The 18,922-nt window shown below is 54.2% G+C and overlaps 1 protein-coding gene across 1 annotated transcript in view; it reads left to right on the top strand.

Moving 5' to 3' along the window:
* DNAAF5 (dynein axonemal assembly factor 5) overlaps positions 1-18,573 on the top strand; it is a 629,742-nt gene extending 611,169 nt beyond the window's left edge. The window contains exon 13 of the mRNA XM_069647233.1: positions 17,699-18,573. Within this exon, the coding sequence (XP_069503334.1) occupies positions 17,699-17,850 (152 nt within the window). The 3' untranslated portion in view covers positions 17,851-18,573. The remainder of the gene's footprint in view (positions 1-17,698) is intronic.
* Positions 18,574-18,922: the final 349 nt, after the last annotated feature.

Genomic DNA, 18,922 nt, shown 5'->3' with positions numbered 1-18,922 from the left:
AGCACAGTTGACTGGGTCCTTCCCTGGTTTAGGGATTACTGCTATTAAGGCCCTGAGGAAAATTGGCAGTATGATGCCTCCCACCACAATTGAATTAAACAGCTTGGCTAGGGGTTGTGCCAGCAGGGATTGAAACTGTTTGTTTATATAAATCCGAAGTGAGCCCGTCCTCCACCGGGACTTTGCCTACTTTTAGCTTTTGTATCGCACTTAGCGCCTTTTCACATGAGATTTCCTCTTTGAGTGCTTCCTTTTTGGCCCCCGAAAGTTTTGGAAGCTGCATCCCCTCCAGGTAAGTGTGGACTTCATCCCTTGTCGCCTCTGCCGGCCTAGCGTTTAAGTCCCAATAGTAATCAGTGAACTGGGCTGGAATCTCCTCTCTTCCCTCTACCAGGACCCCGTCAGCCCCTCTTATCCTGTCCACTCTCCTCTCCGCCCTGCCTCCCCTCCCCCTGTTTGCCAGGAGCACTCCACTGCATCTCCTTTCTCGTAATACCTCTGCCGCGTGTAGCGCATCTTATTTACCACCTCCCCTATTGATACAGCGTGAAGCTTCTGCCTCTTGTCTCTCATCTCCCCCAGGAGCCTTTCTCTATCTGCACCCTTTTGGGGCAGCTGGGTCCTCAGTGCTTTTAGGTCTTTTCAGAGTCTAGCCGCGTTCAGTCCCCTTTCCCTTTTCTTCCTTGCCCCCTCAGCTATGAGCAGACCCCCAAGTGTGGCCTTTGCCGCCTCCCAGACCGTGGCCATTCCTACCTCCCCGTTCTCGTTGGTTACAAAATGCGCCTCAATCTCCTTCCCCAGGAATTCCAGGAAAATACTGTATCTCTCACTAAAGTGTCATTGCACCTCCAGTTTGACTGTCGTCAGTGCGGCATCACTGGCCTCCACTCCGTCATCGCCAGTTTGTGGTCTGACCACTTTACAACCTCAACTCTAGGCCCCCTCATCTCGCCCACCTGTTCTTGTTGGACCAGCAACAGATCTATCCTTATGATGGACTGATTTTGGGGGCGAGTAGAATGTGTATCCCCCGGCCCCAAACGGCCCCTCTGCCAGACATCCACCCACTTATAGTCCTGCATGAGGTTCTGACAGGTAACCTTCCCCCTACTGGCCACTCTCGGCCCTCCTCACTTTGCCGACCAGGAGTCTGGATCTGCCGCCAGATTGAAGTTGCCCCCCAGGATCATGGCCCCTTCCGCCAAGTTTTCCAACATCCTGAACATGCAGTGTATAAAGCCCACCTGTCCTGCATTGGGCGCATATAACGTGGGCAGCGTAACCTTTATACCCTTGTAGAGGCCCTTAATCTCTGGGAACTGGCCCCCAAATCCCCTCTTAATCTGTAGTTCCGTCATCCTGAATGCCTTCCCCACCAGGATACCCACCCCCTCCTTCTTTTGGTCCTTGTGAGATGCCAAATACGCCTCACCTATACCGTTCCCCTTTATCGCAGACTCGGCCCCCTGTTTACAGTGGGTCTCCTGGAGGAAGCAAATCACCAGCCGCTGCTTGTGAAACATATTACTGGTTTGTGACTTCTTGTTTTGGGTGATCAGCCCCTTCACATTTAGTGTGGCCACCCTCAGCTCAGCCATCGTCTTGCGACCCGATTCGCCCTGCCGCCTTCATATCCTCCGCCAAGTAGGCCCTCCTAACCCACTGTAACCTCCACTGCATGGACCCTCCCTGGCCCCCCCAGCTCCCCTTCCCCCCCGAATCACCCCTCCTCTTTCCACCCACCTCCTCCCCATCCCTCCGAGGCGTCCGACCATGTGTCCTTAACATTGTGGTCACACCCGTCAAACCACCAGAGAGATCGTCCCTGCCCTGAACACTCCACTCAGTTCCCCCTCCCTCCTCCCTAAACCCCTTACCAACCACTGCAGCGCCCCTCACCCTCCTCCCCCAACGCTGGCGTTGTCATATAATTCTCCAGCATGGGGTCTGGCATGGATTCACATGCTCATGAATATTCCCCGTCGTCAGGTCGGGAATCCTCGGTATAGAAAAAAATCAGTATCAGTTTTGTTTCTGATCTGTCTTTCTTAGTAGTAACCAATCACTGGTCTCTGGGTCATACTGCCCCCAGCCAATGACTGCCCTCTCCCTAAGCCCCGCCTTTGGCAGCCATCCTCAGATTTTTACCGCACATTCAAGTGTTGGGAGTCCTCGTGCTGTAGCTCTCGAGCTTTTGCTGCGTTTTCAGGCTTTTTCAGGAGATTTTTCTCATTTTTTGGTTAAATAGAGCCTCACGCTCCACCGTTTCTACATCCGATCAACGGGGATCCGTTTCAGAGTTTTCTACGCCCCTCAAGGGTGAAGATTTCATCGAGTTACGCTTTTGGAGGATTCCAGAAGTTCCGAGGCCTACTCCGGACATGGCCCAGGAGAAAGAAAGCTCGACGCCCGGGAAGCTGTTCAGGACCTGCCCTGGATGCCAGCTTCAGAATGTTTTCAAGGAGGACGAGCATTCGTTATGCCTCTACTGCCTCCATGAGGACAAGACGCACACGGAGAAGGACTGTGCGTTTTGTGGGAACATGTCGGAGCGGACCATGAAGGATCGTCACCTCCGTCTCGCCAACTGGCTGGAAGGGCAGAGCCTGTCAGGCGAAAAGAAGAAAAAGAAGTCCGAGCAGTCTTTTAAATCCTGTGAGGGCGCCCGGGCGACGGGGGCCCAACAAAAGGCCAAGCACTGCGAGTCCGCCGGCACCGGGAGCACCGAACGGTCGGGCTCCTTGGCTGCCAGGCAGGGCGCATCCTCCCCGGCGCCATCAACCACGAGCCAACGCTCTGGCTCGGGTAAGAGGAAGTCTGAGAACCCGACGAAGCTTCTGGAGAGGCCCCGGTCGATCTCGAAGATTCCGGCAGAGGGGGAGCGAGGCTCGGACCCTCCCCCCCAAGGTGAAGGCCCCAGGCGTACAGAAGGTAACGATGGCCTTAATTCACCCTGCTAAGACCTCGATTGAGGATGTTTCAGCGGCCCTGGCTCAGCCTGTGGAGGCTACGCCAGTGGAGGCGACCTCAGGACCCAGAGTCTCATTGCCAACGCGGAGGGAGTCGTCTTTCAGGCCCATTGAGAAGACCCCCACGAAGTCCTCGTTGGAAAAGGTGGGGGAGTGGCAGGTGGCCATCGTGTATACGGACAGGACCTCTGAAGAAGAGCTCATCGAAGTCGTGGAAGAGGCCCAGCCCATCGGGAGGGATCCCGACGAGGGCGACGACGAGAGCGACGGTGTCGCCGACGAGGTTCCTCAAGAGCCCTCGTGCCCGTCGTTTCCGGCGCCGCAGGACACTTCGGCGGCCATTTTGTCAGCGATTCAGTCCTTATGCTCGGAGATAAGGACAATGTTGCCCCTCCTCCCGACAGAGGTACCTGAGCCAGACCCGACGGGGGAACCGGAGCCGGGACCTTCGGAAAGTCCACCGCATAAGAGGAGGACGACGCATCCTATGCCACCTCTCCCACCTCTGCAGCCTGCTCTGCCCTCCCCCGGTCTACTACTCACGGGGATGATACAGGCACAGACACAGCTACGACAGGTACAGATGACGACAGAGGCGACGACGGGATGTGTCCCCCGTCGCCCCCTGCTCGGGCGTCCCCACCCGACGAGATTGGATCCTTTCATGCCATGATTTCCAGGGCATCCGAGCTCTTCCAGCTCTGCCCAGAAGAGAAGAAGGAAGGGTTCCTTTACCAACGGCGCAAGGCTAAAAGGAAGACGGTCCTCGCTGTACCACTTCTTGATGACATCTGGGGTGAGGGGCTCGCCCTCCTCAAGAACCCTGCCATGGCGCCGGCAAAGAGGCGCAACCTACCCCGGCCTTCAGGCGCAACCTACCCCGGATTCGGTCGTCTCGGCGGCGGCAAAGAAGAAAGCTGGGGGGGCATCGGCCTCGACATCAACTTCCCCACCGGACGGCAAGGGCAGGAAGCTGGACACGATGGGACGACGGGTCATCTCATCCGCAGCGACGACTATCAAGGCGGCCAACGCCCTGGCTATCGTAGCCCGCTACGACAGGGAGTTGTGGTTCAAAATCGCCCCTCTGTTGGACTTCCTTCCGGACGCCAAAAGGGCTGAGGCCCTTGAAATCCTACAGGAAGGTGAGATTGCTTCGGACCACGCCATCACGGTGGCAACGGACATCGCTGACACCGGTTTCCGTCAGTTGGGCAACGGCGTTTGCCTGAGACGACGAGGATGGCTCAAGGCGACATATTTCTGCCAGGACGTACAAACCAAGGTTTTGGACATGCCCTTCGATGGGAACAACTTGTTTGGGAAGACGGTTGATGAGTCCCTTCAGGCCATCAAGACAGACACAGAGACTGCCTGGGCACTGGGTGTGCTCCAACAACGACGGCCGTCCTTTCGGAGCTCCAAAGGCAGACAAGGTGTCTCCAAGGGATCCGGCAGTGGCTCCTCCATGTACCACCAAGCGGCAAGATCTTCGTCCCAGGAAGCCTACATGGGAAGCGGCAAGTCAGGTGGTGCCCGTCGTCGTCGACAGGGAGGTCAAGGAGGCAAGGCGGCTTCCAAACAAGATTGAACCGACCGTGGGGTCGGGCCCCCGCCGAAGCACCCCGGTGGGAGGCCGGCTGGCGAGGTTTGTCAGCGTGTGGGGGTCCATATCCACCGACCGTTGGGTGCTGAACGCCCTGGCCCAAGGGCACGCCCTCGAGTTTCAGAAGAAGTGCCCTCGCTTTCCACCCGTGGCCAGGAAGGAAAATCACGTCCCTCAACTACTGTTGGAAGTAAGGGCGATGCTCAAGAAGGGTGCCATTGAGCTCGTCCCAAAGAGGCGTCGGGGCTCTGGAGTTTACTCAAGGTACTTCCTCGTAAAAAAGAAGACAGGAGGATGGCGCCCCATCCTGGACCTGCGACGACTGAACAAGTACATCAAGGCACAGAAGTTCCGTATGGTCACCCTCCAGCATGTGCTGGGACAGCTGGAGGAGGGCGATTTCCTGTCGTCGTTGGACTTGGAGAATTGGTACTTCCACATCCCCATTCTAAAAAGACACTGAAAGTTCCTCAGGTTCGTGGTCCAAGGGCGGCACTACCAGTTCAAGGCCCCCCCATTCGGATTGAAGTCGGCACCCAGGGTGTTCACCAAGTGCCTGGCACCGGTGGCGGCACGGCTGCGCCTACAGCGGATCCACGTCTACCCCTACCTGGACGACTGGCTCATCCGGGCAAGGACAAGGGAGCTTGCCGTGGAGCACACTGCAAAGACCGTCCAGCTGCTCACGGACCTGGGATTCTCCATCAACTTTGCAAAATCCCACCTGGTTCCGTCGCAAGTCGCCCTGTTTCTGGGAGCCAAGCTCGACACAGTGGCGCGGCTGGCCTCGCCGTCGGAGGAAAGGACAAGACCATTCTGGGCAAGGTGCAGCGTCTGCTGGCCACGGACATGGCCAGGGTAAGATCTATCAGGTCCCTCCTTGGGATGATGTCCTCCTGCATTTATCTGGTGCGCCTTTGCAGGCTTCGGATGCGCCCCTTACAAGAGTTCCTCGACGCCCGCTGGGTCCAGTCGACGGGCAGCTTCGAGGACAGGATCCCTCTCAACGAGACGTTCCGTCAGGCGATCCGGTGGTGGGGTACCCGCTCTCATCTGTCGGCGGGCACGGACGTTCAGACCCCAGCTCACCAGGTGACAGTGACGACGGATGCCTCCCTGGAAGGTTGGGGAGCGCACTCCGAAGATCTTCACGCGAGAGGCCTTTGGCTTCCGGAGGAGAAGTCACTCCACATCAACATCTTTTAGCTCCGCGCAGTGTTCTGGGCCCTCAGGTCTTTTCTTCCATCCCTCAAGGGCAAGGTGGTGAGGATCTTCACCGACAACACCACCACGATGTTCTACATCCGGAAGCAGGGCGGAACCAGATCCCCTGTCCTATCCAAGGAAGCCCAGGATCTGTGGCATTGGGCCGTCGCCCAAGGGATGTTTCTGGTGCCTCTTCATCTGGCAGGAATAAAAAACACGATCGCTGACTCACTCAGCAGAGAGCTGCGCTCATACCACGAGTGGGAACTACGCCAGGATCAAGTGGATCGACTCTTCCGACGATGGGGCGAACCCCAAATCGATCTCTTCGCGATGGCGACAAATTCCAAGTGCCGGAGGTTCGCCAGCAGGTTCCCCCAGCCGAGGAGCATGGGCGATGCTTTCTCGTTCCCCTGGGACGGCCTAATTCTTTATGCGTTCCCTCCGCTGCCGTTGCTGCTCCGGCTCATCAACCAGCTCAAGAGGTCCCGGTGCAGGATGATCCTCGTCGCACTGGCGTGGCCGAGACAGATCTGGTTCCCGGACCTTCTGGACTTGTCAACGTCCACACCAGTCAAGCTGCCGACGGACGCAGATCTTCTCTCCAGAGAAGGAGGCACCACTCTTCACCACAACCCGGAGTCGCTGAACTTGCAGGCCTGGCTCCTGCAGCACTAGAGTTTGGAGGGTACGCCATCCCGGCCGACTGCAGAGAGGTTCTTGCAAAGGCCAGGGCGTCCTCAACTCTCAAGTGCTACGGACATAAATGGAAGAGGTTCTCTGTCTGGTGCTGTGCACAGAAGATTAACCCTCTGCAGATTACGGCCCCTCAAGTATTGCCGTACCTACTGTCATTGGCCAAGGCTGGACTAGCTCACGCTTCCATCAAGAAACATCTAGCCGCCATCTCACGATACACCAGAACTACGGGACAGGCATCCTTGTGGTCTCATCGACTGGTGAAGGAATTTATGAAAGGATTGTTCCGATCATTCCCGCCGGTGAAGGCCCCTGCCACGGCGTGGGAGCTCAATGTGGTGCTGACCAGGATCATGGGGGCCACATTTGAGCCTATGCATTAGGCACCGTTGAAGTTTCTGTCGTGGAAGACAGCGTTTCTCGTGGCCATCACCACCGCACGAGTGGGAGAGATCCAGACCCTATCTTGCAAGCCGCCTTACTTGACATTTCACGACACGAGGGTGGTGCTGAGGACGCACCCCTCCTTCATGCCCAAGGTGCTGTCGGACTTCCACCTCAACGAACCCTTGGTGTTGCCAGTTTTCTTCCCGTCTCCTTCGTCGCCGGCTGAAGGGACTCTGCACTCGCTGGACATAGCTAGAGCGCTGAAGTTCTACGTGGACCGCATGAAGAGTTTTCGGAAGACATCACAGCTGTTTGTGAACTTTGGGACTGTGAATCAAGGGAAGGCTCTCTCGAAGACTTCCATTTCCAGATGGCTCTCCGGCTGCATCATACACTGTCACCGGTTGGCAAACCGACCGCTGCCCGGCCATCCGAGAGCCCATTCGACCAGAGCGATCGCTGCAACCACGGCGTTCCTGTCTGGTGTGCCCCTGCTGGACATCTGCAGGGCTGCGATGTGGAGGTCTACGCACACCTTCACAAGATTCTAATGCGTCGATCGGGACTCCAGGGAGGAGTCCAGGGTCGGCCAAGCAGTGCGGCGCAACCTGTTCGGTTAAGGTGAGCCTGGTGAGGAGGTAAGAGATGCTTAATGTTGAGTTGTTGTATTGCTTAATGTTGAGCCTGTTGCCACCTCCCGTGGTTGTGCATGTGTGTACTGCTATGTATTCTCTTATTCATGAGCATGTGAATCCATGCCAGACCCCATGCTGGAGAAGGAACAAGCTACTTACCTGTAACTGTTGTTCTCCAGCATGGTCTGGCATGGATTCACATGTGAACCCTCCCGCCTACCCCTCTGCGGCTCTTCACTTGGTCATACAGCCACTTTACGTACTACCAAATCTGAGGATGGCTGCCAGAGGCGGGGCTTAGGGAGAGGGCAGTCATTGGCTGGGGGCAGTATGACCCAGAGAACAGTGATTGGTTACTACTAAGAAAGACAGATCAGAAACGAAACTGATACTGATTTTTTTTCTATACCGAGGATTCCCGGCCTGACGACGGGGAATATTCATGAGCATGTGAATCCATGCCAGACCCATGCTGGAGAACAACAGTTACAGGTAAGTAACTTGTTCCTTCCTCCCCTCGGTTCCCAGCCTTTTAACCCGCCGCTCCGCAACTCCTCTTATCCGACCTAATGAACAACTTGCAAACTGCTTGAAAACACTGGGGAACCCCCTCACCCCCCTTCATAACCATTCCCAACCCATCAACATGGTTTCCCACCCTTCCCTCCCCCTTATCAAACCATGACAGAGGGAGCCTTGGAGCTCATTCCAAGGCCGCGGACATCGTGTGAAACAGGGGCTACTGAAGAAATCCCCGAACCCCTTTCACATTTTCACGTATCCTCTTGCCGGGGAGATGGGGTGTACAACTTCTGGAACTTCCTGGCCCATTCACTCTGCGCCCCTGATGCCGAGTTTGCGTCGTGGAGCTCACGCCAAGAGTCCTGCCCACTCACACCTTCTTCTTGGTGAATTTCCACTCTGCAGTTCCTCCGTGGTGCGCTTGACCTCTTCCTCCTTGACCAGGTGGAACCTCTCTCCCTCCCACTAGAACACCAGCGCAAAGGGATATCCCCATCTATATCTCACCCCTTTCTCCTGGAGCCACTTGGTTAGGGGCCTGCGCTTCTTACCCTCGACAGTGTGTGGGCTGACAGGTCCTGGAAGACGGCGACCTTGGATTGTCTATATTCAATGTCCCCAAGGCGCTGTGCCGTTTCGAGTATCTTCACCTTGTCGCCATAGTAGTGCATCTGGACCAGGACAGTTTGTGGCCCTCTGTTTCCTCCTCCAGCCTGATGCACTCTGTCAATGGTTACCCTCTCGCCTTCTTTGGACCCCAGGATCATTCCAATGATCTTGTGTTTTGCGTTCTAGGCCACCGGGGGATTCCCCTTCTGCTTCGCGCAGCCCAGAAACCCGGCGATTGTCTCTCCCGGTTTTCAATATTGTCTATCTTGAGACGTAGCTCCTCTTCCTATCTCTCCAGCTCCAAGGAGCATGTCTCTGTTTGTACTTCCGAGATCCCCCTCCAGGCCTGGTTGGCCTTCCCTCTCTCCACTCTGTCCTCCGTTGTTACCATCCTTGCTGAGAGGTCTGCCACCTTCTCTCCCATGTCTCTCCGCATTCCCCTAATCTCCTCCAAAATGTCCTGGATATCGCTTTTGATTGTGCCAATCTCTGCAACACATGGGTGCGGTACCCCTTTGCCTTTGCCTCACTGTCCTGATAGCGATACTGTGCAAGGGTTATTATCCCACTCCTTCACTTGCGCTCTCTCCTTTCCACCAGCATGTGTAGCCCCTTCCGGATCACGTGGCGCTCGCATTACACTCTTCCATACTCTTACGTCCGGGCCCCTTTCCTCCATACTGCATGGGTGTCCCTTCCAAGGGACGGGAGACTGAACTTTTTTCACCAGAAAAAACCTTCTTCCCCTTTACATTTAGAGGCGCGTGGGGGTGCGGCCCAGGGAGCATGTGCTGCCCTGACTCCGCCGTCTAGCACCACACCTCAGGCCGAATTCACCAGCATTCCTCGGTTTGGCTTCGGCCATGTAATTCCACACGCAGCTTCTTCTTCTCTTTATCTTTTTTTTGTCTTTTTATCATTCAGGTACTCCGGTCCTCAGGCGCCACGCTCCTCCAAGGAGCATGCCGACTTCCACATGGTTTAGCAGGTGTCCATCCTGCAACATGCTCTTCCCAACTTCAGACCCCCACGCCCTCTGCCTACGTTGCTTTGGCCCAGACCACAGTTGGCAAGCTTGTTCAGCGTGTGGCTTGCTGTCATCGAAAGCGCTGTAGAACAGACTAGCCAGGTGGAGGGAGCTCTTCCAGAAGTTGCCTCCAAAGGACCTCAAGAACTTTGTGAAGCACCGAGCGAGGCCCAAAGTAGGGCCGCTATTTTCTATCGCACCCAGCAAGGGAGACTCCTTCCCAAGGACTCTCCCACATGGGAGGGACCGTTCAGGTCCTTATACCAGCATGTGCACTGAGGCTCCTTCAGCTACCGGCCCTCGGGCCGAGGGATCCTCGGATCCTCCCAGTGGCAGTGTTGAGGGACCGGAAGGTTCTTGTACCGGATCGTCATCCGAGGGGCTCCACCCTTGTACCGGCCTTACGGCTGACGGGCTACGCCCTAGTACCGGCAATACGTCCGATGGGGCAACTAAACGCAGCTCTACTGACCCCCGGGTCGAGGATGTCACACCTACCAGGCCTAGCCCCAAGGAGCAGGGTAAGCCTTGTGATCCACATACAAGAGTCCTGGCGGAGGCTGGGCCCAGCGAGCTGACCAACATGTTGCATGCACGTGGCAGGCAGCTTGACAAGATGGCCGCCACACCAAATAGAGGCACCCGTCTGAGGCCATTCCAGGAGTTCAGCGAAGAACGAGTGTCAAGGTGGGACTGGCCTCAACCAGGTACGTGGCCGACAGCCTATCCTTCTTATGCACAGGGCAGCTTCCCACTGCGTCCATATGGGCAGGGTATGCGGCAGCTCCAGCAGCCCCCGCCTACCCTGTCAGTACCCCCTGGCCTCCCTCAGAGGGGCGGAGGGGTTCTTCGAGAGGTTCCTCAGGCTCATGAAGTCACCTCGTATGGGGCTTATCCTTAAGGACGACATCAGAGAAGTCCTCCCGACTATGCTAGCGGCACCACAAGCACCTCCACCGACGCCCCACGGCTCCCTAGCCGACTCCTCAGGTGGTTTTGTACCAGCCTCCCCCGCCTCCTCAGCCCCCGGCTGCGGTTCATGTGCCCCAGCCTCCGGCTCCAACTACTCCACCTCCGCAGGATCCTCCTGATCCCCAGGAAACGTACGATGAGGATCCGGACACGCCATCCTCAGCCAGTGCCTTCCACAAACGTCTTGCTGGGCTGGCGGAATACCTGGGCCTACCCCAGACCGAGGTCGACCAGCCGGCAGAGGGGTTTCTGGCTGAAGTCCTCACACAACGCCCCCCTGCCAAGACGGGGATTCCTCTGCAGACCGATGTAGTCTCCCTGGCCAAGAAGGGTTGGCTTAAGCCCCACTTGGCCCAGCCCGTCAATCGACGCCTGGATGCCAAGCACAGGCAGATGGAGGGGGATACACTCTTGCTCTCGGCCCATCCTCAGCCATACTTCTCAGTGATCGCTGCGGCATCACTATACTCCAAGCCTTAGGCGTCCTCAGCCTCCTCCTCTGCGGCTCTAGTAGGCAAGGAGGAGAAGATCTTGGAGGCGTACGGAAAGATAATCTTATGCCAATGCGTCCCTGCTCCTTCGTCAAGTCAATGCTGATGCATTGCTGGCTGCCACCAACCAAAGGTTATGGTGGGAAATTGCAGACTTCCTCCCGGAACTCCCTGTGCATAGCCAATCACATTTTAAGGCGGGGCTGGCAGAGGCCAAGCTGGTGGCGCATGACCTCATGGAATCCACTATGGCCCATATCAACATCTCTGGCCGTGCCATCTGTATCGCCACGGACATGAGAAGGACAGCCTGGCTCCGGGCTACGAAATTCAACCGTGACGTCCAGGAACGCATATTAGACCTACTGTTCGAGGGGGGGAGGAGGGGACCTCTTCCACTCCACCACGGACAAAGAGCTGGACAAAACAGCTCACAAATGGCCAAGTCTTTATCCATCTTGACAAAGACCACGCCCAAGTTGTACACCCAGTCACAGCAGCGCTCCAACAGGGGGCGTACGTATGGAGGGTCTGTGGCTTCCAGGAACGGAGATCCAGGCAGCCGGACCGCTCGCCATCTCGGAACCGGCGCAAGCAACGGTTGCGTAACCGAGTGCGTAAGGGGTTTTTCCATTCCCCCTCCTCTGTGACAGCCTCAGAGGGAAAGAAGGCATGACACGTCTCTTCAGGTCCACGTGGTCTCCAGCGGGGGCAGGTTTGCTCTCCATGCACATTTCTGCCGCCAGATTTTCACTGACCCCTGGATCCTCTCCGTAGTATCCACGGGGTACCGCCTATCCTATCCCAGCCTCTCCTCCCTCCTCCCCTCCACTCCCTCAGGTTGGGACTGCAACTCTTCTGGCGGAGATCCGTTTGCTTGTAGAGAGCCAGGCAGTGGATTAAGTCCCAGCCTCCCAGCAAGGCTTGGGCTTTTACTCCAGGATTTACGCCATTCAGAAGAAGTATCAGGCGGGCCTGAGAGTTGTGCTCAACCTTTCCACCCTCAACCTCTCCTTACCCCTTCAGAAATTCAAGATGATTACGCCAGCTTTAATAGCGGAGACATTGTGCAAGGGGGACTGGATCTGTTCCCTGAATCTGAAGGACACGTACCTACACGTCCTGATGTAGTAACCCCATTGTCTTTCTTACGGTGCAGGATCATGGGCTACCATTTTCAATACAAGGTCCTTCCTTTTGGCCTCAATTCGGCCCCCAGGGTCTTTACCGGGCTCATGAATATGTTGGCTACCCTCCTCAGAGCGCAGGGCCTCCGCATCTACCCATACCTCGACGACTGGCTCGTCGGGGCTACATCTCCAGAAGTGGTTCACCACTCTTCCCATGCCGTTATGAACACACTGCACGATCTGGGTTTCTCGCCTAATCTAAATAAGTCGCAGCTGCAGCCCACGCAGACTCTGACATTCTTGGGCCTCATCTGGGACACGTGCTCCGAGAAGGTATTTCCGTCAGAGGACAAGATCTCGGCCATCAAGGGGGCCACTAACCACTTCCTCAGCATAGAGGTGACCTCGGCATGGTGGTACTAGCATCTCCTGGGTCTCTTGGCAGCGGTCCTATTAGCCGTTCCACACACAAGATTGAGGAGGATTCAGCTGCACTTTGCGGCCTCATGGAACCAGGAGCGGGGCTCTCAATCCGAGATGATCACTGTCCTCCATCTCTCCACTCGGACCCAACATGGTGGTCCAGGGACTGCAACCTACGAATGGGAAAGCCCTTTCAGCTGCCCTCCCCGCAGGCCACCATCACCACAGACTCCTCGCTTGAGGGCTGGGTAGCCACCCTAGACGATCTCTCGGTCCACGGCACCTGGACTCAACAGGAGCTCGGATACCACATCAATTGGTTGGAGCTGAAAGCCATTTGGCTAGCGCTCAGAGCATTCCTACCACTTCTCAGGGGGAAGGTTGTCCTCATTCAGACAACTCGACCATCATGTACTAAGTCAACAAGCAGGGAGGCACCATATCCCCTCCTCTGTGCAGACTGGCAATTAGCATGTGGGAGTGGGCCCTGGAAAACATCTGCCTCACGGCAGTCCACCTTCTGGGGGAATACAACCTGGAGGCGGAGAGGCTCAGCAGGTTGGGAGCAGACAATTACGAGTGGCAGCTAAACAACCTTGTTATTCAGGAGATCTTCAACAGGTGGGGTTATCCTTAAGTGGATCTCTTTGCCATCTAGCACAACAAGAAGTGCCCTCCGTTCGCCTCCTCGCAGGGCCATGGCCCCAGCTCCCTGGGCGACGCATTTCGGCTTCAGTGGAACGGCATGAAGGCTTACGCCTTCCCGCCCACACCGCTGATTCACAGAGTGATCTGCAAGATCAAGGAGTCTCGCCAACTCAACATCATTCTAATAGCTCCATGGTTTTCAGAGCTGCTCAGCCTCACGGAGATGCCTCCAATTCACCTGCTGACGGGCCTAGCACATCTTCTGTCGCAGCAGGGGGGGCAGGGTCATCCACCCAGCGCCTCAGAAACCATCCCTCACAGCATGGTGCCTGAGCAGGTAACGCTGCGACACCTCGGCCTCTCCAAGGGTAATCTGGAAATCATACAGGGCACAAGGAGCAAAGCTACCAGGGCCCAATATAAAAGTAAATGGACCAGGTTCTGCCACTGGGCAGACTTCAAGGAAATCGACCCCCTGGTATGTGCTTTGGACGACGTGCTCTCCTTCTCGGTGCACCTCGCCCACTCGGGGGTCCAGGTGGGTGCCTGTCGTACATACCTCGCAGCCATCGGGGCTTACAGGAACTCGGAGGAGGGGATCTTCCCCTCCTCCAACCCTATAGTCAAGAAACATTTGACGGAGTTTGCAAGGCTCTACTCGCCCATTAGGTGGCCGCACCCCGTGTGGGACCTTAACATAGTTTTGGGCGCCCTGACGCACAAACCGTTTGAGCCAATGGCATCCGCGGACATCAGGCTGGTCACCATCAAGACGACCTTACTGGTCGGCCTCACCTCAGCTCAGAGAGTCAGCAAAATCCAGGCGCTTGTCGCCTCCAGAACCATATACTACCTTTCACAGGGACAAATTAGGCCTGCGGACACACCCATCATTTCGGCCCATGGTGCCGTCTGCTTTCCACTTGAATGAGGAAATGGTCTTTCCTACATTTTTTGCCGATCCGAAGAACGAAGCACATAGAGTGCTGCACTGCCTGGATGTCAGGCGCGCCCTGAAGTTCTACTTGGACAGGACCAAGGGCTTCTGAAAATCAGATGTCCTGTTTGTCACCTTCGGAGGCTCAAGACCAGACTATCAGGCTTCCAAGGTCTCCCTATCCTGCTGGATGCTCTCGGCCATCAAAGAAGCGTATGAGGGCCAGCACAAGCCGCTTCTGACCAACATGCATGGCCATAGAGTCGGGGCCAAGGCAACGGCCATCGCATTCCAGCACCATGTCCCTTGGCAAGTCATAAGCAGGGCGGCCACTTGGGCCACTCCCTCTGCGTTCTGCAAGCATTACTGTTTGGATGCCGGCTCTAGATCTGACGTGGCTTACGGACAGGCAGTTCTCACAAACCTATTTGCTTAAGGAGGGTCTCTTCTCCACCCTGGGGCTACATTCAGTTGTAATCACCCATGCAGTATGGAGGAAAGGGGACGGGATGTAAGAGTAATTATAAGTTACTCACCCTAGTGACTAACATACTCTTAGTCCATAGTCCCCTTTCCTCCCTACCTCCCACCAACCTCCCCCCTAATAATACTGGTGTCATTAGGCAATGTTAATTCTATTGTCGACGTGTAAATTTGGGACTGAGGTGTGGCGCCGGAGCGCGGAATCAGGGCAGTGCATGCTCCCTGGGCCGCACCCCAGCACGCCTCTGAATTTAAAGGGGAAGGTGTTTTTTTCTGATGAAAAAGGTTCTGTCTCCCGCCCAGTAGCTCACCGGCTAGACAGGCCACCGCTCCGGCTCTCCGCGGGGCTCTGAAGCCTTTAGGGCGCCCCTCACCAGCATGTCTGCCAATCCAGCTTCACTTCTCCCCAGCGGCCCGCTTGCAGACGTGCTCTGCCTTCTGCCCTACAGCTGCCGCCTGAGCTCCTCCTCCCCACACGGGCTCAGGGCTCAGCTGTTGTCGTGCACTGCAGGTGGCGGCTTGCAGAGACCACCCCTCCCCCCGCAGGCGCCAACCTCGCCTCCGCTGGGGAAGTTGCTCTCGGGCCAGCCTGCAGCTCTGCTGTCTCTGCGGGTTACCCTTCCCGCTCTGCAACTCCTCCTCCCAGCCTTTGGCACTGCCGGGGAGCACGAACGTTGCGGGCCTTAGTTGCCGGCTGTCCCTCTCTAGGGGAATTGCGACTCTGTTCTTGCACCAGGGCTGCAGCCCCCCTTCAGACACTCGGGGGCCCTCTTCCGGGGGGTCCCGAGTGCACAGCTCTGCCAAAATTGCCACAAATCACCAGGGCATGGACGGAGCCTCGCGCGTAGGCAGCTATGTTGCTTACGCCCCCTGGTGGCCTCTCAATACATCTGTTTTTGAGTATGGAATCTAGCCCTTGATTTTCTCCGTTTCCTCTGACAAGTGAAGCGATCCCTGTTCCTCAGCTTTACACATGGAACATTTTGAGATAAAGCCTACTAAGTATTGAAATGTGTGCACGTTCTTCTGAAATTACACCAGTCACTAGTGTAATGCACGTGTGCAGAACCATGACATGTTTTTGGTGACCAATGCTCCAACTGCAAAGCCTCTTTTAGGTGCGATCTGATTTGCGCAGTTCATTCACTTTCAAATGTACTGTGCCTTTAGGGCTGGTTGCACTGCAAGATTGCGGCTTTGGTCGCTAGACTGCTAAAAGACATGGCCTTTGCTGGGATGATATACTTATGGCTACCGGTAGGCTCGAGTTCAACTAAGATGCATAGTTCTTCAAGAGCCGCCTATGGGTTGGACCCCTCTGTGCAGTGACCGCCATTGTTCAGTGACTACATTGAACCCGACATCCTCCACAAGACTCCTGGACTGTTGCATCAATATGTTGATGACACCAGGAACCAAGCCTTTGGCCCCCTGTCTGAGTACCTAAGTGTCTGAGTAGCCACCTTGGCTAAGGCTCAAGCTAGACAAAACTTGTGATCATGGGTTTGGAAAGTTACAGGGGCACGCTTCTATGCCATTCATTCATATCATGCACCCGCCATTGGTGGCCCAGTTACTGCCCAACGAAGTCCTCTTTAACCTCGGCATTGGTATGTGTGTGTTTAGGTATTTGCTACCGTATGTTTGTCCATTCAAGAGTTTTCCATCTTCCAGTGTGGCACCATTTGGATCAGAGTGATTAGTCCGGACTTTGGTATGCACTTTTCCCCCCTTTGTCAATGCCCTATAAATGTTATTCATTGTGGTAGATGCTGCAGCTTTGATGTTGGTTTGAGTCCCATGCTTTGAACACATAATCCACATCTTCCGCCATTTTAAAAAGCATTGGGAGAGCTACGTAATTGTAAAAGGTACGATGTCTTTGGCAAAGTATGATATGATATTTTATTTATATTAAAGTACCCACAGGTAAGTGGGTTTCATTTGTATCTACCATGCTTGCTAACGCCCGTAGCTGTGTTTATACAGGTATGTATCGATGTTTCCTTTTGCGAATACACAGCTTTCTTGGCCTACCAACACCCTGGGCTCTTTCGTGCAGGTAAGTAGAACTCTTTTCATTGGAGTGTGCATAGGGCTATTGGCTCTTCATATATTCTGCAGTTCTGGGCTTTGGCTCTTTTAGTGTGCCCGTTGTTATGCACACATTTGCTTTCCCTCGTGCTCTCCTTGGCCTCGCAGCATAGTATTTGTAAATAGTGGATAGGCTTCAATGGCTTGTGAAACCCCACATATTTCGGGCTAAGTGTGAACTGCATTCGCCTCTAATCTGACTATCGAAGTCTACATGCCTTCCCTTCTGTCTCTAAGCTGGCTCCTCCTGCCCCCTAAGTCTTTAATTCCTAATGTCCATGATGTGTATCCTGATAACTCAAAATTGTGTGGGAGTGTGGTAACTTGGGCAAAGGGCCAGGGTCAGACTGGGCCATAAAATTGTCTCTGGCACCAATTAACAAGTGTCCCACAGTTGCAAATTACAATTCATTCCTTTTGTGACAGACTGTTTGAGAAGTACCCAAGGGGGAGATTTTTTAAAATAAAATGTGATGCATATTGTACATGTTATAGAATATGTATTCAGTAACAATGGTCAAAACTACTAGCTGCATAGTGAAGTATCTCATCAAACTGGGCAACATTGACCATCAAAGTGGCCCACTTTGACCAAAAAAACTGTCCCACACCAGCATTTTGTGTTTTTGGTTTGGCCATTGGCCTATTGCCCTATAGGCCAGTCCGACCATGCAAAGGGCACACATGTCAGTTGACTGTGGGTAAGGAGTATCTGACTATTAAGGATTCTGGCCACTAGAACATCGAGATGTATTGTGGGCAGTGTGTTGGGTGGGACCTTGCACTAGGTTTGGGGGACATCATATAGTGCAATCTGTTAAGCCCAGCATTCTGAAATCATGTATCCATGTCTCTTGCAGAAACTTTGAAAGAAGGCAGTGTTGTCCACCCGGCCCTGCTAGCTCAAGAGATCGAAGCCGTCAAACACAAGCACCGAACGCCGGCTTACTGTGACCAGCTTCTACAGCACATCCAGTCTCTGGGCCACACAGCGAACCCCAGTATCAGCTAGCCTGCGGGACCTCCTGCGCTTCACTGGAAACTCTGTTTGTGTATTTGTACTAGCAGGGATTTTATTTATTTATCAATTGTGTTTAATATTTTTACTTCCCATGCCACCTTATGAAAAAGTGCACAAGCAAAATCTATTTTTATAAAAGAAAATGCATCATTGATAAGGAAATTGCCAGCCTGATGTGCATGTTTGCATTTGGAGCCCTAGTTCTGTACACTATACGTGCAAGTACTCTTTGTGTGTTTTTGTTAATTTAGAATAGATCTATTAACCAAAAAGTGTTACCATTGCTAAAGATGGCCAGAAACTCCATTGTTGGGAAGATGGACACTGCAAGCACCACAGCGTTCCATTGTACATGTTTCCTTTCAGGCCTTATTTACAAAAACATGCTTTCATTGTCTTCTAAGAACAGTGGCGTGTACAATAAATAAGCATATGCAATTGGGTTTGGTTTTTATGCATCCTATAGCGTTCCAAGACCATCTGAATCCTCAGTCATGTTGGGGGAACCATAGACCTAAAACATTACGTGCCAGAAAAAAATGTCGGACTTCATGTGTGCATACATCTATGCACCGCTGGCTGCTTTTAGCCTGGCAGCATTGTAATGGTAGGGTGCTTGCTGAATTTTGCATCGAATCCATGAAAACACATGTGCGCTGAGACGCAACACCTAAAAGTTAAAAAAACAAAAATAAAAAAAATATAGAAATGGCAGTCCGTCCATCTTTGTACATCACTCAAATCCTTTAGTCTGCAAGTGTATTCTTTTGACAGTATTTAGTGGATGTGTATAGTACGCTGATACATCAAACATGCCATGGACTCTTTTAGGGCTGTGTTAAATGCATATTAATCGCACACACGGTGCACTGTTGCCAATTTGCTCGTCACCACTCAAATAAACATGTGACTCTGTGGTAACACAGTACATAGTCACCGGCCCTGCACTGTATGTGCAGCTCTGAGATTGGTACTATTTTCTTACTCTGGTCTCTTGCGAATCTGCTAATTTGGACTTTCTATCCAGCTGTGATTGGATATGTGGATCCAGTTGGCTTCTGTT

Source organism: Ambystoma mexicanum, chromosome 2q (assembly GCF_040938575.1).
Source record: "Ambystoma mexicanum isolate Mex_15411 chromosome 2q, UKY_AmexF1_1, whole genome shotgun sequence".
In the NCBI taxonomy this organism is placed as follows: domain Eukaryota; kingdom Metazoa; phylum Chordata; class Amphibia; order Caudata; family Ambystomatidae; genus Ambystoma; species Ambystoma mexicanum.
Note: the sequence above shows the minus strand (reverse complement) of the source record. Positions and strands in the feature narration are given on the sequence as shown.